This window comes from Rhinatrema bivittatum, chromosome 9 (genome assembly GCF_901001135.1).
Source record: "Rhinatrema bivittatum chromosome 9, aRhiBiv1.1, whole genome shotgun sequence".
Lineage (NCBI taxonomy): Eukaryota > Metazoa > Chordata > Amphibia > Gymnophiona > Rhinatrematidae > Rhinatrema > Rhinatrema bivittatum.
Window position 1 is genome coordinate 134,557,868 of NC_042623.1, and position 22,755 is coordinate 134,580,622.

Consider the following 22,755-nt stretch of genomic DNA (forward strand, 5'->3'; position numbering starts at 1 on the left):
TCCTGCACCTGCTTCTAGGGTCTATTAAGCGTACCCTCAATCAATACAGCTTAGACTAACATCAGTACGTGATACAGCTATTTTGCTAGCAGGCCCAAAACACTGGAACGAAATGCTCCCTGAGCTAAGACTACAGCCAGATTTTAAGAATTTTAAGCGGAACCTGAAAACATGGTTGTTCAAAAGAGCATACAGCATAGGTGAATGATCGTTCTCGAACTGAACTTTTTAGTGCTTTTACCTTTTTACTGATTCTAATTGTCTGTTTTAAGATTTTATCTTGTACTATTACATATTTTTCCCTTTTTGGCATGTATTTATTGTCTCAAATGATGTATTTATTTTCTTAAAAATTGTAAACCGTTGTGAAAGTTTTTAACTAAATGACGGTCTATAAAACCTGTTAAATAAATAACTAAAAATAGATGTCCTGCAAGTTCTGGCTCATGTAGAGATGACAGGAGGCAATGTGGGCAATAAGCATGGCGCCTTGAAATACCCTCCTCTCAGAAGCATTAATTTCTCTATGGTCCTTACCCAGCAGCGCTAAAGAATGAGTCCGAGAGCACTTGGCCCTCTTGAGGGCAGATTCGATCACCACTGACTGGTGGGGCAGCTTATGCTTATCGAATCTGACAGCCTTTTGGACAAGGTAAACTGCTTCTGCCTTCTTATTGATTGATGGTCTATGAGGGGGTGTTCCCATACCCTCAGCAGCAACTCCTTAAGGATCTCGTGTACTGGGACCACCCTGATCTCCTTAGGAGGCTCCATGAACTGGAGGATCTCAAGCGATTTGTGCCTGGCATCCTCCTCCATCGATAACTGAAAAGGGATGGCCTCTACCATCACCTTCACAAACCTTACAAAAGTCAAGTCCTCAGGTGAATACTTTCCTCACTTCTCTGGAAGAGAAGGGTCTGAAAGGAAGCCCTCTGAGGACTCCAAACTGTCATCACCCCCAGGGGTCTTAGTGTTGCTTATCCTCTCTGAAGGCCACAGGGGATGTGTCCTTAGGTGCTCAGCCTATGTCCAGAAGTGCAGGCACCAATAGAACTGGATGGGGGTCAGCAGACCTCAGCATTTCCACCGGCTTCTGTGTAGCTTCCTTCTTGGAGGAACCGGCAACGACTATCATATTGATAGGGGGAGGATTTGGTGTCCCGCCAGGCACTGATGCTGTCCCAGGAACCAACGCCAACCGAGTTGGTAATGCACCGATGTGCACATTGAGCTTCTCCAGAAGCGGTATGAGGATGGGTGGCACCGGGTCCAGTGCCGTCAGTGACACAAGACCAAAACCCTGCAGCTCCCGGTCACTGCTAGCTGTACTCCACGCTCCAGATACTCTTCAAACGTTGCTGATGTCAAGACTGACTGGGAGGAAGGAGGGGTAACCAGATCTTTCTTGCACCCTCGAGGTGTGTTGGTGACTGGCATCAGGACCAGTGGAGATCGTCGCAAACCCCCAGTACCAATTGAGGATTGGCATGCCTCGCTGCAGGGTCACTTTGGGGGCATCGTGGCAAAAGTCAGTGCATCCCTGAGCCTGGCACCAGGCATAGAAGGGACGGGTGCTGATGCTTCTTCGGCTTCCCTCAGTGATCAGCCTGGTCTTTCTCCAGTGCTGAGGTTGATGACGAGGAACCTGATGTCCTCAGCTTTGAGATCGAGAATGGTTGGTTTCCGGCACCCCATCTGCCAGTGACATCGATGGAACCGACAGTCCCACCAATGTCGATGGCTCGGTGTTCATCAGTGCGGCTCTTTGGTCCTTCGATCCAATGCCCCCGATGCCACTGTCGTTGGCTCAGACTTCTTTGACCTGAAGAGTTGCTCCATCTTGTCAAGTCAAAGTCAACTTCCCTTCGGGGTCATTTGGGTGCATAAGCGGCAACTGCAGATGTCATGTGATGCCCCTAGGCAGAGAACACATGTCTTATGCGGATCCGTATTGGAAATGGTCCTCGAGCACCAGGGGCATCACCGAAAATCAGACTTGGCAATGATGGATGAAACGAAAGGGACGCTAATGGAAGACGATGGGGGCAAGGCGTCGATGACTGATGGGAACCGATGCACTGCTGCCACGGGGGAATTGACCGCAAACGGAAACTTACCCAAATCACTGAAAACCCTGACTTGGAGACATTATGGGAAGTCACCAAGAGGGACCCGGTGATGGAACAAGGAAAAAAAAAACGAAAAATGCAAGAAAAACAAAGTTTTCCACAAGGCCAAAAATTAACCAAAGTGTGTTCACTCATACTGCGATGCTTACAGTTCTGTGGAAAAAGAGAGACTAGAGAGGGACCCCACGTGGACATGTGGTATAGGGCATGCTGGGATTGCTCAGTGTGCGTAGTCAAAATTCTAGAAACGTTGACATAATTTTTCCACATCGGGGCTCCAACAGATGATGTCACCCGTGCGTGAGGACTACCATTCTGCTTGTCCTTGGAGAAACAGTAGAACCAGGGGGTCAAGAAATGAAAATCTTGAGGGAACGACTCAGAACCAATGTCAGGAAATATTTCTTCACAGATAGAGTGGTGGATGCCTGGAATGCCCTTCTTGAGGAGGTAGTGCAGACAAAAACAGTCAAAGAATTCAAAGGGGCATGGGATGAACACTGAAAGAAAAGGGTGCATGAGGTAACTTGCTGGTGCGGCATTTACTACCTTTGACCAAAACATCTTGATGCTTTTGATGAAGCTGCAACATTGCTCTCTGCTTCAACGGCAGGGAGAAAACAGGAACTGGATTAAGATAACCACCAACGAGGGCACTGACTTTTATGGTCCAGGAAACTGATGAGCATGGGCGTAACCTGCACAGAGTAGCAGTTACTACTCTTATCTGAAGGCATGGGATTTCTAACCTTAACCAATCATTTTCTCTACTTTCATGGCGGGGGAGGAGGAATTGGATTCAGGTGACAACCAATGCAGGCCCTGACTTTTACCATCTGGAGCACTGATATGTAGATATAAGGGAAAATGCACATGACTGCTTCTATGGCTAAATCAATAAGCAAAGCATGGCAAACAGCACCCTCTGAATTTTCAAGAAGACTGACTCTTCAACCAGTAAAAATATAGCTAGCAGTACATTTTTTATGGGTTATCATAAGGCTTGGGATAACCTGCACAGTGTGGCAGATATTACCATAGGAAGCTTGCTGGGCAGAGTGGATGGACCATTTGATCCTTTTCTGCCATCATTACTATGTTACTCAAACCATTGCCCACACTCTATCTCTCTCACACACACTCTTAGGGCCTCCCTCTCTCTTTGGGCAGCGATGGGATGGGCTCTGCTGTGGTCCCACTGGCCTTCATTCTTTCTTTGAGCTCTGGCAGGATGGGCAATGCCACAACACTGCTAGCCTTTATTCCTTCTTTGGGCTGCGGTGGGATGGGCTTTGCCATGGCCCCACCGACCTTCTTTCAATCTTTGGGCTGCGATGTTATGGGCTTTACGACAGCCTAGCCAGCCTTCCTTTCTCCTTTGGGCTTTAGCGGGATGGGCTCCACTGTAGCCTTGTTGGCCTTTCTTCTTTCTTCGGGTCACTGTAGTTCTTTATAAACTGTGTTACGATAGTCTAATTGTGAGGCTATTGAGTGTCACAATTCTGCCTGCTACGCAGCCCTCCACCAGCAGAGGTCATTAGCAAGCCTCCATCATAGCCGCTCTAGTCACCTTCTTACTGATCCCATGAGGCGGCCTCTCCAGCCCTATTTAACCCTGCCTCTCCACACACTCCTTGCCTCTTCATTGAGTCATCTCAGCTCCTTGACCTGGTCAATCTTGCTATGATTAACATAAGAACATGCCATACTGGGTCAGACCAAGGGTCCATCAAGCCCAGCATCCTGTTTCCAACAGTGGCCAATCCAGGCCATAAGAACCTGGCAAGTACCCCAAAAACTAAGTCTATTCCATGTTACAGTTGCTAGTAATAGCGGTGGTTATTATCTAAGTCAACTTAATTAATAGCAGGTAATGGACTTCTCCTCCAAGAACTTATCCAATCCTTTTTTAAACACAGCTATACTAACTGCACTAACCACATCTTCTGGCAACAAATTCAAGAGTTTAATTGTGCGTCGAGTGAAAAAGAACTTTCTCCGATTAGTTTTAAATGTGCCACATGCTAACTTCATGGAGTGCCCCCTAGTCTTTCTATTATCTGAAAGACTAAAAAACCGATTCACATCTACCCGTTCTAGACCTCTCATGATTTTAAACACCTCTATCATATCCTCCCTCAGCCGTCTCTTCTCCAAGCTGAAAAGTCCTAACCTCTTTAGTCTTTCCTTATAGGGGAGCTGTTCCATTCCCCTTATCATTTTGGTAGCCCTTTCTCTGTACCTTCTCCATCGCAATTATGTCTTTTTTTTAGATGCGGCGACCAGAATTGTACACAGTATTCAAGGTGCGGTCTAACCATGGAGCGATACAGAGGCATTATGACATTTTCCGTTTTATTCACCATTTCCTTTCTAATAATTCCCAACATTCTGTTCTCTTTTTTGACTGCCGCAGCACACTGAACCAACGATTTCAATGTGTTATCCACTATGACGCCTAGATCTCTTTCTTGGGTAGTAGCACCTAATATGGAACCTAACATTGTGTAACTATAGCAAGGGTTATTTTTCCCTATATGCATCACCTTGCACTTATCCACATTAAATATCATCTGCCATTTTAATGCCCAATTTTCCAGCCTCACAAGGTCTTCCTGCAATTTATCACAATCTGCTCTTGATTTAACTACTCTGAACAGTTTTGTATCATCCGCAAATCTGATTACCTCACTTGTCATATTTCTTTCCAGATCATTTATAAATATATTGAAAAGTAAGGGTCCCAATACAGATCGCTGAGGCACTCCACTGCCCACTCCTTTCCACTGAGAAAATTGTCCATTTAATCCTACTCTCTGTTTCCTGTCTTTTAGCCAGTTTGTAATCCACGAAAGGACATTGTCACCTATCCCATGACTTTTTATTTTTCCTAGAAGCCTCTCATGAGGAACTTTATCAAATGCCTTCTGAAAATCCAAGTACACTACATCTACCGGTTCACCTTTATCTACATGTTTATTAACTCCTTCAAAAAAGTGAAGCAGATTTGTGAGGCAAGACTTGCCTTGGGTAAAGCCATGCTTACTTTGTTCCATTAAACCATGTCTTTCTATATGTTCTGTGATTTTGATGTTTAGAACACTTTCCACTATTTTCCTGGCACTGAAGTCAGGCTAACCGGTCTGTAGTTTCCCTGATCGCCCCTGGAGCCCTTTTTAAATATGGGGGTTACATTAGCTATCTTCCAGTCTTCAGGTACAATGGATGATTTTAATGATAGGTTACAAATTTTTACTAATAGGTCTGAAATTTCATTTTTTAGTTCCTTCAGAACTCTGGGGTGTATACCATCCGGTCCAGGTGATTTACTACTCTTAAGTTTGTCAATCAGGTCTACCACATCTTCTAGGTTCATCATGATTTGGTTCAGTCCATCTGAATCATTACCCATGAAAACCTTCTCCAGTACGGGTACCTCCCCAACATCCTCTTCAGTAAACACCGAAGCAAAGAAATCATTTAATATTTCCGCAAAGGCCTTATCTTCTCTAAGTGCCCCTTTAACCCCTCGATCATCTAACTTTCCAACTGACTCCCTCACAGGCTTTCTGCTTCGGATATATTTAAAGAAGTTTTTACTGTGAGTTTTTGCCTCTACGGCCAACTTCTTTTCAAATTCTCTCTTAGCCTGTTTTATCAATGTCTTACATTTAACTTGCCAATGTTTATGCATTATCCTATTTTCTTCTCTTGGATCCTTCTTCCAATTTTTGAATGAAGATCTTTTGGCTAAAATAGCTTCTTTCACCTCCCCTTTTAACCATGCCGGTAATCGTTTTGCCTTCTTTTCACCTTTCTTAATGTGTGGAATACATCTGGATTGTGCTTCTAGTATGGTATTTTTTTTAACAATGACCATGCCTCTTGCACACTTTTTACTTTTGTAGCTGCTCTTTTCAGTTTTTTTCTAACTATTTTTCTCATTTTATCAAAGTTTCCCTTTTGAAAGTTTAGCACGAGAGCCGTGGACTTGCTTACTGTCCCCCTTCCAGTCATTAAATCAAATTTGATCATATTATGATCACTATTGCCAAGCGGCCCACCACCGTTACCTCTCTCACCAAATCCTGTTCTCCACTGAGAATTAGATCTAAAATTGCTCCCTCTCTCGTCGGTTCCTGAACCAATTGCTCCACAAAGCTATCATTTATTCCATCCAGGAACTTTATCTCTCTAGCTTGTCCCGATGATACATTTACCCAGTCAATATTGGGGTAATTGAAGTCTCCCATTATTACCGCACTACCAGTTTGGTTAGCTTCCCTAATTTCTCTTAGCATTTCACTGTCAGTCTCACCATCTTGACCAGGTGGACGGTAGTATACTCCTATCACTATAGTCTTCCCCGACACACAAGGGATTTCTACCCATAAAGATTCAATTGTGCATTTAGTCTCGTGCAGGATGTTTATCCTGTTGGACTCTATGCCATCCCGGACATAAAGCGCCACCCCGCCCCCCGGGTGCTCCTCTCTGTCATTGCGATATAATTTGTACCCCGGTATAGCACTGTCCCATTGTTTGTCTTCCTTCCACCATGTCTCTGAGATGCCAATTAAGTCTATGTCATCATTCACTGCTATACATTCTAATTCTCCCATCTTACTTAGACTTCTGGCATTAGCATATAAACATTTCAAAGTTTGTTTTTTGTTTGTATTTTCATTCTGCTTTTTAATTGATAGGGATAAGTTAGAATTTTTTTAGCTCAGGTGAGTTTTTAGTTACAGGCACTTGGACTACTTTTCTTATTATTGGAACCTCACTGTCGGGATGCCCTAATTCTAATGCATCATTAGTATCCTTTGAAGATACCTCTCTCCGAACCTTGCCCTGCTGAGTGACTGTCGGCTTTCCCCTTTATTCTAGTTTAAAAGCTGCTCTATCTCCTTTTTAAAGGTTAGAGCCAGTGGTCTGGTTCCACCCTGGTTAAGGTGGAGCCCATCCCTTCGGAAGAGGCTCCCCCTTCCCCAAAAGGTTCCCCAGTTCCTAACAAAACTGAATCCCTGTTCCTTGCACCATCGTCTCATCCATGCATTGAGACTCCGGAGCTCTGCCTGTCTCTGGTGACCTGCGTGTGGAACAGGGAGCATTTCAGAGAATGCTACCCTGGAGGTTCTGGATTTAAGATTTCTACCTAAGAGCCTAAATTTGGCTTCCAGAACCTCCCTCCCACATTTTCCTATGTCCTTGGTGCCTACATGTACCATGACAGCCGGCTCCTCCCCAGCACTGTCTAAAATCCTATCTAGGTGACGCGTGAGGTCCGCCTCCTTCGCATCAGGTAGGCATGTTACCAGGCGATCCTCACGCCCACCAGCCACCCAGCTATCTGCATTCCTAATAATCGAATCACCAACTATGACGGCCAGCCTAATCCTTCCCTCCTGGGCAGTAGGCCTTGGGGAGATGTCCTTGGTACGAAAGGACAGTGCATCACCTGGAGAGCAGGTCCTTGCTACAGGATCCTTTCCTGCTACACCAGGTTGATGCTCTCCAATCATGAGACCTTCTGCCTTGTAGCCATTTCATGCTCCTGCCTTGCTTTGTGGCCATTTCAGCCTCCTGCTTTTCCTTGTGGCCTTCCCAGTCTTCCTACCTCGCTCTGTAGCCTTCCAGGCCTCCCTACCTTGCTCTATGGCCTTCCATGCCTTCCTGCCTTGTTCTGCAGCTTTCCAGGCCTTCCTACCTCACTCAGTGGCCTCCTGGCCCTCCCTGTCCTGCCTTGCGGTTTTTGGGCCTTCTAGGCTTCACTTAACCCACCCTTGTGCCCTGTTTGGGCCTTTTTGTTTATTGTTGCTTATTCTAGTTCTGTCTGTGTCTACTCCTGTTCTGTCTAGACTTTGTCCTGTCCAGTCCCAGCCTTGTCCTTGGATCCAGCCCGTGTCTTTAACCATGTCTGTATCCAGCTCCTATCTGCCCTCATTACCAGCCTTGCCTCCAGCCCTGCCTGCCCTTAGTGACAGCCTTGCCTCCAGCCCAGCTTGTATCTAACTCCTACCTTCCCTCAGTGGCAGCCTGTCCTCTATTCTAGCTCCCAGCCTGTGTTTTAGCTAAGTCCTGCCGGCCACCAGAATCCAAGGGCTCAACCTGCGGGGGAGGTGGCTAGTGTAGACAGAAGACCCAGTCTGGCATTGCCCCAGAGACTGGCCCTACTCCTACTAATGGAAATCCCAGTCCAGCCTGCCTGACTGACACTGTGACATGGAATACTGTGAATAGGTTCATTTCAATGAATGGGCAGAGTTTTGGCTGTTTTCATCATTGGAACATTGGTTTTAAAGTTGCCTAGATTTGAGGGAGCATGGTTAGTTCTGCATGGAGTGGCAATTACTATCCTTAAAAAAAAACAAAACAAAAAAAAAAAACAGAACTTGCTAGATAGACTAGATGGACCATTTTGTCCTTTATCTGCTGTCATTTACTATGTTATTATTCAGTGAAACAGCGCTGTTCCTTCACAGACCTAAAGGGAGAATACCTTGCAAAAGCTAGTCAAAAACATGTTAAGTTAGTCCAATAAAAATAAGCTGTACATAGCATTTATTGTCCTTTATTTCCACTTTGTATGAAACCACTTGTGCTGACCTGAAATTAATGGAACATTTGTGTCGGTCAAACAGGTGTGAGATCTAGACTGCAAAGCTCACTGGAATTTACAACCAAAAGAATGGTAGAAAAAATGTAAATAAATAACCAATTTAAATCCATTTACTGTATTTTACTTTTGCTATAATCTTCCAAGGGGTAAGCTCTGACAAGAAAGATGCCTTTAATTTTCAGCCTTTATCATCTAGTTATAGATATGGGCCATTATCTCACACTCAAAAAACTTTCAAAAGTTCTTCTTTGTCCAAATTTCTTGAAGCATCTCTGCCTCTTTTCCAGGATAACAACTTCTACAGATCTGCAATGATGAGACTGTGGGGTCCACATGCACACAGTAACATGAGAAGTGATGTTCCAACTACAACAGTATCTCATCACAAAATGTAAAAAAGATAAACAGACATCATTTCTAGAGTAGCAACTTCCTATGATAAGAGACTGTATAAATAAAATGTAGTAATATTCTTTTAAAGTCTGCAGTAAACCTTCTCTTAGCACTTTATTTGGAACAATTTCCAAAACTGGAGCCATCGATGCAACATCTGTAGATACTTTAATCCATTGGCTTATTTGTTCCAAAAAAGTATATACACATAAAGGGGCAGATGCAATATTTGTGTGCAGAAAGCAGGTGCCGAACAGTTAGCGCCTGCTTTCCTAACGAGCCCCCAGGTGCCCCTCCTGGGGGTGCCATGCAATATTTAAACTAGGGGTTGCGTTATCAAGGAGGCGCTAGGGTCTTCGATGCACATTAGATGCACATTTTGTTTTTGCATTGGGAGTGAATAGCTAATAGCCTCATTCACATGCATTTCATGTGATCATTGCTATTAGTTTCAATCCGCGTTGGACGCGCGTTGTAGAAGTGCTAATCCCCTTATTGCATAAGGGGATCAGTTAGCGCCTATACAACCCTCATCCAACTGTGGGTTATACAGTGTGCTCAGCTGAGCGCACTGTACTGCATCTGCCCCAAAGAGTTTAAAGAAGGTTTGCTACTGACTTTAGAAGAATATTACTGCAATTTATTTAAACACAAAGTTGCAATTCTAGAAATGTTTGACATATAAAAAAGAATGAAGTTGTAATTCTGGAAATGTTGTCTGTTCTTCTTTAATATATTTGGTTGAACTGGAACAGTGGGCCAAATTAAAAAGAACTACATTAAAAGCAACAAAACTTTACGTAGGAAAAGTAAATAAAAACAAGAGGAAAATAAAACATATGAATCACCAGAGGTGGTGGAAAAAATAAAGATAAAATGATCAGTATTCAAAAATTACAAAGAAACTCAAAAAGAGGGACACAGCAAAGAACATCTGGAGAAGCTGAAAAAGATGAGGACAGAAATCAGTATAGCAAAAGCTCAAATGGAAGAAAGGATCACCATAGAGGTATAGTGAGGTGACAAAACATTTTTCAGATATATCAGAGAAAGGAGAAAGGCCAGAGGTAGATTGTAAGATTGAAAGGAGACAAGGGTCATGTGAAGAAAGATGAGGGAAAAGCTGAAATAATACACAAATATTTCAGTTTGGTGTAGCTCAAGGTGTGGTTGAAAGTTTGGTAGCTAGGATTCAGTTTCAAGAAGTGCAGAGTCGTGCATCTGGAGTGTAGAAATCCAAAGGGGAGGGATCAAAGACTGATGTGCACAAACTGGTGAGAGACCTTGGGGTGATAGTGTCTGATGATCTGAAGGTAGCAAAGCAAGGTGTTTAAGGCAGTGGCTAAAACTAGAGGGATGCTGGTCTGATTAGAAAGAAGCATGACCAGCAGGAAAAAGCAGGTGATGATGTCCCTTTACGGGTCCTTGGATGCCTCACCTACAGTACTGTGTTCAGTTCTTGAGATCATATATTCAAAAAGGATAGGGACAGGATGAAAGTGATCCAGAGAAAGGTAACTAAAATAGTGTGGGGTCTGCACTAGAAGACTTTTGAGATGAGAATGACAGACCTAAATAGGTATACCCTGGAGGAAAGGAAGGACAGGGGAGATATGATACAGACTTTTAAATACCTAAAGGATATTAATGATGCACAAGAATGAAACCTTTTCCAATGGAAAGAAAGCTATAGAAATAGTGGGCATAATATGAAGCTCCAAGGGGGTAGACTCAGGAGCATCAGGAAATATTTCTTCATGGAAAGAGTGGTGGATATATGGACTGCCCTCCTGGAAAAGGTAGTGAAGACAAGAATGATAATGGAATTCAAAATGGTATGGCACAAACACAGAGGATCCCAAATAGCTAAATGATGGAAATGAAGAAAAGGGATAGCATGTGTTAAACTGGGGTAACCTGCATGGAGCAGCAGTTACTACCCTTAAAGGAAACATAGGGTAACCTGGATGGAGTGGCAGTTACTACCCTAAACAACTTGCTGGGCAACCTGGTTGGACCACTTGAATCTTTTTCCGCTGTCATTTACTATGTTACTATATTATTATGGAAAAGTACAAGCATACTTTCCCTTTGAAAACTGCCCAAGAAAAAAGTATCTGCAGAGATCTGAACCAGTTTTTTCTGCGGGTATTTTTTCATTTCCAATTACACATAGACTTGAAATTCTAATTTATGTGTGTTGTTTCCCTCCTCACCATGCTCCTGAGCTCACCTACTTTTTGCCTGGATAAAAGTACAGGTGGTGTTGGCCTCCATACATGTGTTTAACCATGGAAAGGGTTGACAGTTTTGAGATAGCCAGTTGATCTGGATAAATAAACTTTTGAAAATTGCCCTCTCTACAGTGCTATTTTTCAATGTACTTTTCCCCAACTCGACAAACTCCTTATGAATATGTAATGCTGACCTATGCAGCAGCAGATACATGTGGCACCTGGTGGCTATGGTCTCATGTTCTTCACAGAGCAAGAATACTCTTTGCCCAGTTTAGCCCAAGAAAATAAATGCAGTGAAGTCATTCATGTATTAGGAAACCAATGCAATCTGACATTGTATGACAAGTCAATCTGATTTTTTGGTCTTGTTATATATAGCAGATTATATTTCAAGAACATTTTATTCATTACTCAAGAGATATATTTGGTAATGAAATACAAAAGTGTTCCAAGACCTACACAAAAGGATTTGGACTATCAAATCCCTAGCTTGCCACTTTACTGTGTTCAAAAATTGGCAGTACATAAGCACATGCTAGACACATAGATGCACGTTCCATTTTATAAACAATTTATTACACCTGACCTGCCTGTACAATTTTAATTTGCTTTTTATCTAGGTTTGACTACTTCATTTCTGATTAATCTTCAATGCTTAAGTTTTGTTTCTAAATGAAATACATTGGAATTAGCTAGACCATAAAATTCGTACCTCTGTCATTCAGACTGTTTCTTACAGCTCTTTCATACTGCTCTTCTTCATTAAGTCCTCCTGTGTACCTAGTGTAGTAGTTCTCCTGTGGCATGTTGTATGGCTGGTTTTGATCACCTGAATGTCTAGCATACCCTACAGAAGCAATGCAGATGAAGTTAGCAAGTGTTGCTTACCTGTAACAGGTGTTCTCACAGGACAGCAGGATGTTAGTCCTCACATATGGGTGACATCACAGGATGGAGCCCTGTACGGAAAACTTTTCTGTCAAAGTTTCTACAAAGTTTTGACTGACACTGGCACACTGAGTGCACTGAGCATGCTCAGCCTGCAATTATCCCTGTGAGCCACAGGTGTCTCCCTCAGCCTCATCTTATAGCTAAAAGCGCAAACGAAACTAAAATAAAAGTAAAAACGTATACAGACCCAACTCCGCGGGGTGGCGGGTGGGTTTCGTGAGGACTAACATCCTGCTGTCCTGTGAGAACACCTGTTACAGGTAAGCAACACTTTCTTTCTCACAGGACATGCAGGATGGTAGTCCTCACATATGGGTGAGTACCAAGCTGAGGATGCCCGAGAATGCACCAAATGCACCCAAGACGCGCAAAAGGCGCAATGATGGGGGTGGAATTTGGAACGGAGGGCATCCTGAAACCCGTAACAGGTTGGTGGAAGGATGTTGGGTAGTTAAACCAAAAAGAATAAGAGTAGACGGACTGGCCAAACATAGAGCATGCCGGCTAGTCGTATCTAAGCAATAATGGGCTGCGAAGGTATGGAGAGAGCTCCAGGTTGCAGCCTGATAAATATGTACAAGCAGCAGCGACTGAGGGGAAGCTATTGAGGCTGGGACGGACGCAACAGAGTGTGGTTACACACAGTGTTGTAGTGAAATGCCTGCTTGTTGGTAGGAAAAGAGATATAGACCGTCAATTAGGAGGAATAAGTCTGCCTGCTGGAACTCACAGCTTGACTCTTGCCACAGAAGGAAAGAGTTAGGTGGAATTCCTATGGAGTGTAGTGTGATCTAGATAGAATGCAAGTGCACTATTACTGTCCAAGGAGTGGAAAAACCCTCTCGCTTTGGTGAGAGAGAGGTGTTGGGAAAAATGGGCAGAGTATATTCTGAGTAAGATGAGATGCAACGTCTACCTTAAGAAGGATATGAAGTTGAATACGTAAAACCACTCAGTCACGGAGGAACGCTGGTTCAGATGAGTATGTAACAAGGTGTGTAACTCACTGACCCTGTTGGCAGAAGTGACATTTATGAGGGAAAGAATTTCCCATGCCAAACTGTGAAATGAGAGGAATGAAAAGGCTTGAACGGAGAACGTATGAGACTTATAAGCACGAAATATAGGTTCCATTCCGTGACTATTATTTATTTATTTATTTGTTTGTTTATTTAACAGCTTTTTTATACCGACATTAAAATACACATCATATCGGTTACATTGTAACAAGAGGTAGAGAATACAATAAACAGGGATGGGGGAAGATGGGACAACCCAAAAACAATAGAGGAAACAATAGAAAGACAGTGAAAATAGAGGCAGCTTGATCAGTGGATAAATCCATGGTAAGCTGACTCAGAAGGGGTTTACCGTTAATCAGGTAACCCCACTCTCAAACGAGGTGTACCTATGTGGAGGATGCCTGGGGAGCAGAATCCGAGGGAGCAAGAGAAAAGAGTGGTGTAGAAAAAGAAAAAGGGTAATACCCTTTTGTATGCGTCATGTGGTAAATCATGCCATTTTGAATGGTAGGATTTATGTGTGGAAGGTTTGTGATGCTATCAGTCCCTAAGAACATCAGTGAGTCTACAATTTGTGACTGACTGGTGAGAAGGCGAATTGGTTACTGGGAAGCATACTGGTCTCGGCCAGGACGTGGGTCTGAGGAACAGTGAACCCCATCCCGGTTCAGCATTAGAAGAGTGCTGGCTATGAGAGGCAGTGGAAGAGACACATTTAAGAGGCCCTTGATGCAAGAAAGGTGTCTATGGGAACGAATTGGAAACATGTGTAGGGAGTAGAATCTGTGCACCGTATGGTTCAATTCGGACGCAGAGGGCAAGTTCGGTTGACCTCAACGCTAGAAGATTTTTCTCGTCACACATGTAGTCCAAGACCTACATGGAGAAGGTCTGTTAGTGCATTCAGTAAGTCTCTAAGATAAGTGGCCCGAGGATGCATAGAGTGAGCAAGGGCCAAGGGTAGAGCTGCGCAGCTTCCTTGCAGAGCAGCTAAGAGGTTGTGTGTGCTTGTGTGTTGGAAAGCACATTGTCCCTATGCTGTCTGTCTGTATGCACAAAGATTTGTTGCAGAGGCAGTATTGGAAGGCATAAGGGTATAACTTATGGCTACAAGCTCCAGGAAGTTTATGTGAAACTGCGCCTGGAGCGGAATAGACGCATATTGGGTTGAGAAGATTTTAGGTCAAACTTACAACCCTGAGTAAATGCGAACATGAGCAGGATCAGACTAGGTTTTGGTTCTAGATCTGCAATATAGATGAGGGACAAAAGCGGTTGAACAGCTTAGACCCACTGATAATGGAATTCCACTGAATCTAACCCATAGCAGTTTTGGATCTATGAGGAAAGTGCATAGTGAAAAAACCCCATAGCCCGACAATGAAGAATTGAGGGGCTGAGGTTATGGAATATGCACGCAGGGACATGTAGGTATTTATTAGAATGTCTGCACGGTTGCTGGACAGGAAGGTCATTGTGACTGTGGTGTCCAGAAGTGTTGTATAAGGGATTTATGGCAGTGACAGTAATCCCAGATAGTAAATTTATAGTGAGTCATGAAGAAGTTAGAACTTGTTGCGTGGACTGACTGTGGTTATGCAGCTGTCCATGCAAGGAAAGCATGAATGATGTTGCACTCCGTAGAGAAACGGCAGTCACCGATAGTTGCCGAAGCTGGTGCATCCGCCAGAGCTTGGGATTGTAATATTGTTGACTCACCATGAAGCACATAGAAAGATTAGAGGTAATGTACTTACTGCGATATGGAAGCATGGTGACGAGAGATACCATTTTACCTGTGCCTTCTGAAAAAAGTTGGTATTTCTGAGATCCAGGATGGGCGGAGAGTAAATACTTTCTGTTGAAAGAAAGAATAGTGTAATTAAAACTCCCCAACCCCTCCCCTGCACTTTGTAGCATCTGGGGGAGTGTACCGGGAACCTTGGTACAAAGTGGGGTGGCCACTCTGATATCCGGCCAGTTGGGAGACCAGGAGGTGTCCAACTGGAGGGGCTGATGTATTCTGGATATCATGTAACCTCACACGGGAGTGTGAGCGGAAAAGTCTTACCCGCATTTCTGTGTGCTGTACAAGGAGACATTGAGACCTGTCGTCAGGCTTCGAGGTGGACTTGCACTTGTAGTATTTGCTGGATCTCGTGTTTAGCAGATCAGCGAATGCATATGGAACTTTGGTTCTGAATTAGTAACCAGAAGCCAGAGTATTAATCAGTACAGAGCCCCGTTGCTGAAAATGGGAGGATGTCCTGATGCAATCCCAAAGAAATGATAGAGAGGGTCTCTTGGTATTGTGGCTGACATAGCTGGCATAGCGATATGTGACACTAATACGGTTCTTGAACACTAATACGGTTCTTGAAAGGTACATGACCTAGAACTTTTCGAACCATGTGGCCCGAATTAGACAACACATCTCAATGGGAATGCCGCAGAAGTGGGTACTTACCATCTGACGTGGATCGCTGAAGGAAGAGCCGGTAAAGATTGCTGGCTCCGTGGATTTCAGGAGTCATCGAGGGGTAGCCTGTCAGACGTAGACGCCCGTCTCAACTCTGATGCCTGGTATGGTGGCGCAGGTATAGAGGAGACAGGCTGAGCGTGGCTGGCGCTACCACAGTAATTTTGTGGAGGACCACAATACCGCACCGATGTCGGTGGGGCACGCCTCGGGAACAGGGGAGCCATCTTTGGCTCGTGAAACCAGCCCTCGTCACAGCGGCTCGATGTCTCGTGACGCCAGTGCAGAATTCTTCGGAACTCGTTCCGGTGTTTCTGGAGCACCAAGGACTGCCAGCACTGTGCGGAACAGTGGCGATGGCAGTGGTGATGTTGCTCGGCCCGGGCGTTCTCCAGCACCAAGAAGGATAGCACCAATGTGCTGGATGGTGTCGGTGGCGGACGGTCACCCTGTCGGTGATGATGCGTGCCACGGTGTTCGGCCCAGTCTTTCCCCAGTGCCGAGATGAATGCCCTCGCTGTCTTGGATGGCGATTGATGATGGACTGTCAGCATGCCTGCACTGCTCCTGGCACAATGTAGTGTTGAAGGCTAATACGGGGCTTTAATAAGAACCCAAAGCATGGAGCACTGTGTTTAGGCAAGGGCATTAGTTGGAGGTGCTATGTTGGTATTGACGGTGTCGATGGCGGCCTCAGCGGCCTCAAGGGTATCATCAAAAATACACATGAAAAAACGTCGATGACCCGGGCAGAGCAATGATGACAGTGATGGAAGCACTGACAGCATCGGTGTAGGTATCTATGGAAACGATGTGGCATCAAATAATTGAAAAAACATCGTTGGCATCGGAAAAATGATGCCAGCATCGATGGAGTTGATGACCACATCGATAGGAACATCGAAGACACTGATGGAAACGACGTGGGCATTGAGGGCATCGATGTATGGAGGCGAGCGCCGATGGCATCGGTGGTATGGCCACGGGCATCGATGGCATGGCCACGGGTGTCGATGGTATCGATTGGATCGACTCGGGCACCAATGGCGTCGATGCCACCGACATGGGCATCGATGGAATCGATGTTGGCATGGATGCCATCGATGGAATTGACATTGGCAATGACGGAATCCACTTTGGCATCGATAGCATCGATGGAATCGACATTGGCAACGACGGAATCCACTTTGGCATCGATAGCATCGATGGAATCGACATTGGCATCGATGGACTCGACATTGGCATCGATGCCACTGGTGGAATCGACATTGGCATCGACGGCATCAAAGGAATCGACCCTGACATCGATGCCACCGACCTGGGCATCGATGCCACCGATGGAATCGACCCAGACATCGATGTCACCGACCTGGGCATCGAATCCATTGATGGAATCAACCCTGGCAAGGCTGCCATCGATGGAATTGACCTGGGCATCGATGCCATGGACAATGGCATCAATGGAAATGTTCTGGGCATCGATGACATCGATAAAATAAAGGATGGCATCACTGGAAATGACCCTGGCATCGATGGAAGTGCCCTGGGCGATGGTGGCATCAACCCGGGCATGGATGGCACCGACGAGACAAAGGTGTGCATCGATGGCATCCATCCGGGCAATGATGGCACCAATGAAACCCAAGGAAAAATTAGTGCCATGGATGGCACTGATAGAAACGTTGCAGGGACCAATGGCATCAGTGTACCGCTGGGGGAGGGGTACCGATGGCATCGAAGAATCCAGGACGGTCTAAAGGGGGTACTGACGGTAGCGATGGGGGCATTGACTGCGTGAGGGTACCGAGGAAATCGAAGGACCTGAAATCGACAGGGGCCCTGGCGGCAACAGAAACCGTGGAAGTCCCTGTCCCACTAGTGCTAATAACCAGAGTGTCACAGAGGGACACTCGCAGGCTATGTGTGGCTAACTGAAAACATAGGGAGAGGGAAGGCTGCAGTCGGTTGGCAGGCCAGGGAGGTGACAGGAACCGACCGAAAAAACAGGGCATAGTACTCACCGAGCATCAAATAAACGTACGCGAAGGGAGACCCGTGCAGGGAAAAGTGTTTGTGAAGTAAAAGTTTAAGCGTTTCCATGCGGAAAAAGTGTTGGAATTTCTCACAGAGCTCCTAACCGCTATGCTTACTGCAGAGCGGAAAAAAGAAGACTGAGGGAGACACCTGTGGTTCACAGGGATAACTGTAGGCTGAGCATGTTCAGTGCACTCAGTGTGCCAGTGTCAGTCAAAGCTTTGTAGAAACTTTGACAGAAACGTTTTCTGTACAGAACTCCATCCTGTGATGTCACCCATATGTGAGAACTACCATCCTGCTTGTGCTGTGAGAAACACAATTCTGATATTACATAATATATTTTTGTTCACAAGTTTTAGAGATCAGACACAGAATCACTTCTATAGCGCATATAGTGGGTAAAATTCTAGCTGTCCACATTGGTGCAAAGTCCATGAGTACTTTTTATCTACAAACTTTGCCCCAGTTTTCAAAGTGACAGCATGTGGAAATTTTCACTTTGAAAATAAACTTAGATAAACTACTTGCACAAATTTACACCTGCTATTTTGTACGGACAGTTTTCTGAAAATTCAAAAGTATGCATCTAAATGCAAGCCCCTTGCAAACCCCCACCTCTGAAAACACCTCTTACTGCAAGCAAAGTTTTGTGTATAGCTGCACTATGCGTGCAAGTTTACTCACACACAGGGAAGCCGGGGCAATTATCATAAAGCCTATTTCTGTGGGTAAAACACAGTTTACCCACAGAAATGGCTTCTAAAATAACCCTCCCTACGGGTAGTCCCTACTCCTTGGAGCTTACAATCTAGATAAGACATACACAAAAAAATGAAGTTGAAAATGTTTGACATATAAAACAGAATGGAATCTGCACATCTCCTTGCCTTTGTTACACAATATGCAGAAATTTGCAAATAAGATATAGTGATTGTGAATCTACTGCAAAAGTCAAAAGCAAAACTAATATACTCTGATATGGGCAATTTTCAAAATGTCCAAATAAGGGCTAACTTTGCAGGTATGACATTGTATCTTTCTTTTTTTATCTGATTTATATTCTGCTACTTCAAAGCAGATTACAGTGAGGTACTGTAGGTATTTCCCTGACTAACTAACTAGGTGATGCATCAAACTGTGATAGTGCTCTCACGATGGGGCCCTGGTTGGCACTATTTTTCAAAATGGCATCGACCTGATCTTGCTCCTATCATGTGACAAGGGCAGTTTGGGGATCAGACCTAGGCCACATAGCTTAAGTCCAAGCTCTGGACCTTGCCCCAAGTTGAGCCGGGGATCAGCCCAGAACTCTGCTCAATTTCTTATTTTTGCCAGCACCTTTTTAAGCAGCCAGTCGGTTAAGGCGATGGCAGTCCCTTGAGGTTGGGGCCACCATCGCAACTAAATGGCCACTAGGCATGTTCTTTTGTCCCGTGGTGTTTGGCCATGAGACAAAAGAATGCACCATAGAGCTGTGATTTTTTTGGGGGATGGAGGGGTCTCACTATTGTGACAACATCTCCTGTGATAGTGGGACCCCTCCACTGGAAAAACATCACAGCTTGATGATTCTAGGTGTAAGTTTGCACCTGAGTTAATGGAGGGGGAAGTGACTTGCCCAAAGTCACAATGAGTAGCAGTTAGATTTGAACCCTACTTTCCTGATTTATAGCCCACTGTTCTAAACACTAGGCTACTTCTCTACTAATTTTCTAAAAACTGCTAAGGTTACAAAGTATTTGTGCATATTTTCACTTGCTTCTTCTGTGAGTAAAATTTCTATGATAAATAATGCTTGTAGACATGAAAATATAATTCATGCATGCTATTTTCCAATTCTGTCTGAAAGCCACATCCCCTGCCCCCCCCCATCCCCAGGGGATGACTCCTCTCAATCCAATTAAAAGTTTGCACACTATGGAACCTGGTGCATACTTTTAGAGAAGATGAGAGCAATTTTCAGACAGCCCTTTTACTCGAATAAGTGGCTTTGAAAATTGCCTTCAGAATAGAACTAACGACTGATGTCATCAGTTTGCTTTTTTTCCATTGGTTTTCAAAGATATAGAATGTCCTCAGCTGCCCAATAGCTCCTTCCAGTTTGAGATGAGTAGAAATAGCTGTGCAAATTTGTTATCATTATTTTCAAATTCAAATTTATAGCCACAGGTAGTCACAGAATCTGAAGGAAGAGGTTGGAACAATTAGTTAGAAACTAAGAAGTCAAAACTTCTTTGGAAGAAGTTTGTGAACTAATTTGTTGAACCTGCAGAGGTTGCCCTATATTCTCAGAACCTTTCTGAAAAAAATTGGGCAGTTGATAATAGGATCAGCAGTGGATTCCTGAAATCAGTCAGTGGATCCACCAAAAACCACTGCAGATCTCCATGGATTGCTATTGATTTGCCAAGATCTGTGGCCAAAAATTCTGATCAAATTTTCCTTGAGGGATATCAGTATTTTACCTATGGAAATAGGCATTTTGAAAGCTGCCCAACCTCTATGCAGATAAAAGTACGAGCATTGTTCAACAATTCATGTACTTTTACCTTCATACTGCGAAAGCATCAGATAGTATTAAGTCACGGAGGTAACACCAGATGTAGTTTTGTATTTTCAAAACTACATGCTGTTTTACCTGGAAAAATTACCTGCAGAAAAAAATCAGACACAAATCTCTGCAGTTATTTTTTCCAGGGGTAATAATCAAAGCAAAAATACCCATTTAATTTTGCTTTGTTTACTGGTGCAACCTCTAAAGTAAAAACTATCTGCAGAGTTTACATCAATGTAGGCAGTTTGATTATTGTCCCCTAAATCTACAGCTCATCCTTCTGCATGTGCTTATTTACATTTTCAAAGAATTTTAATAGGATTAGATAGTGTAATATAATCAGTCTTTGAGAGAAAATTTATAATGCAATACAGAAAAATGTTATTGTTCAAAAATGCAGATTTTTAAAATTTTTGTACAGAATTTTCCTTTCATAATACCTGGCCCTTCCATATTGCTTTCATCCTCCCCAGACTCAACGATTCTCACCATCTCTCTTCCCCCATAGAGCTTGAATTTCTTCCCCATACTTGATCTCTCCTCCCATCTCGGATCAATCACCCAGTTTGCTTGCTACCTCCCCCTCTCCAAGCCCTTTCCCCCACCAGCTTTCTCTCTTTGCCCCTATTCTTTCTCTCTCCTCTCCATCCCCTAGGGAGACCCTCAGGTCACTCTCTCTGCCCCCCTTTCCCCCCAGTTCTCTCTCTCCTCACCCTCAGCAAGAACCTCTGCTTGCTTTCTATCCTCCCTATGACCCCCTTTTCCCAGCTCTTCTCTGCTCCCCCTCCAGCAAGGCCCCCAACTTTCTCTCTCTGCCCCTTAAAAGGCTTGAACACCTCCCCAAAGCTCTTTCTTCCCCACCAGTTCCCCAGCTTTCTCTCTGTCTACCTCATGCAGAATTAACTCCTGGGAGGGCAGAAAGAAAGACACCCTAGCTTTCTCTCTATCTACCCCCCCCCCCCTTATCTCCCCCTACTTTAGCAAGATATTCTAGCTTTCTCTCTATATGCTACCCGTTCTATAGCAAGACCCCCAGCTCTCTCAATCTCGCTGTCTACCTCTCTTGTTCAGGCTCCACTGAAATCCACTGCTCCTTCCTTTGTTTGAGTCATGCAAGCCAAGGCTGATGCTGCCGGCTCATCTCTTCTGGTCTGCATGGACCAACATTGACTCTCCCAGTCCCAACTCTTTTCCAGTCTGAGTAGGCCAGCCTACCCCTGCTGCTTTCTCATGTCCAGTTGATACCAACACTATTCCTTCCTCTCTTCTGGCCCACAAAGGCCTCAACTGCCATTGTTGCTGCTTGCTGGCCCCTATGCACAATACTGTAGAGTAAATGCACTTAAGACAACCCAGTCGCACTAGGTAGAGAATAGACTGCTGGGCAAATAGGCTGCACAGAACTGCAAGTCCAGAATTACTGTTTCCACAAGTCATGTTTTCCAGACAGTAGTGGGACATGAAAGTGTGCCCAGATGACCAAGGAGCAGCTTTGCAAATGTCTTCAATAGAAGTGGCTCTGAGATGAGCCACAGAAGTCACCATGGATCTCACTTGATTAGACTTGAAGAGTCCATTAGCCAACTGGTCAGAGTTTGTTTAGCAACTGCCCTTCTCAATACATTGGGCTAAAAAAATGTGAACAGTTAAATAGCTTGATGGTGAGGCTGAGTCCTCTTTAAGTAATACACCACGGCACTCTTACAGTCCAAGGAGTGAAGAGTCCGTTCTCCTTTGTGTGCATGAAGTCTTGAAAAGAAAATAGGTAGCACAATAGTTTGATTAATGTGGGAAACAGACACCACCTTTGTAAGAAACTTGGGGAAAGTTTGTAGAACCATCTTATTGTGAAAAAACTGAAGGCACTGTGAATATGAAACCAGAGCCTGTTGTTCACTTACTCTTCATGCTGAAGTGACAGTGACAGGAAATACTATGTTCCAAATGAGAAATGTCAAGTCAGGAGGTTTGAGGAGCAGGAGAGGCTCGACTAGAACTGGCGGCCTTACCGGGGGTGCAGAAGTTCTCTCGGCCCCGACGGAATTACAGCAGGCAGCCCTGTACGGCTGACGTCATCGGATGAGGATGTCAAGGGGCCTTGAAAAATGGCCCTTCTGCGGCGCATCGCCGAAGCCTCGTGCGCCAAAGGGGCTTGCGGCTTTGCTTCACTTTGGAATATAATTTTGAATCTTCTCCTTGGTACTGGACTTACAAATTTGGTAGCTTCTCTTGAACCTCTATAGCCTCCATACTTTGGATCCAAGAAGGAGCCGGTAAGCAACTCTGTGGGCATCCCGGCCTTTTTCCTTTATTTTGATTGAGTAATAA

General features: G+C 44.4%; 1 protein-coding gene across 9 annotated transcripts in view; it reads right to left on the reverse strand.

The window, feature by feature from the left end:
• Positions 1-22,755, reverse strand: part of RHBDD1 (rhomboid domain containing 1) — a 278,394-nt gene that overhangs the window by 65,141 nt on the left and 190,498 nt on the right. For 8 of the 9 annotated variants that reach the window (XM_029615059.1, XM_029615052.1, XM_029615057.1 and 5 more), the window contains one exon: positions 12,097-12,231. The exons of the other annotated variant lie outside the window; for it this stretch is intronic. In XM_029615059.1, coding sequence (XP_029470919.1) covers positions 12,097-12,231 — 135 coding nt within the window. The remainder of the gene's footprint in view (positions 1-12,096; positions 12,232-22,755) is intronic. 9 annotated transcript variants of the gene reach the window in all.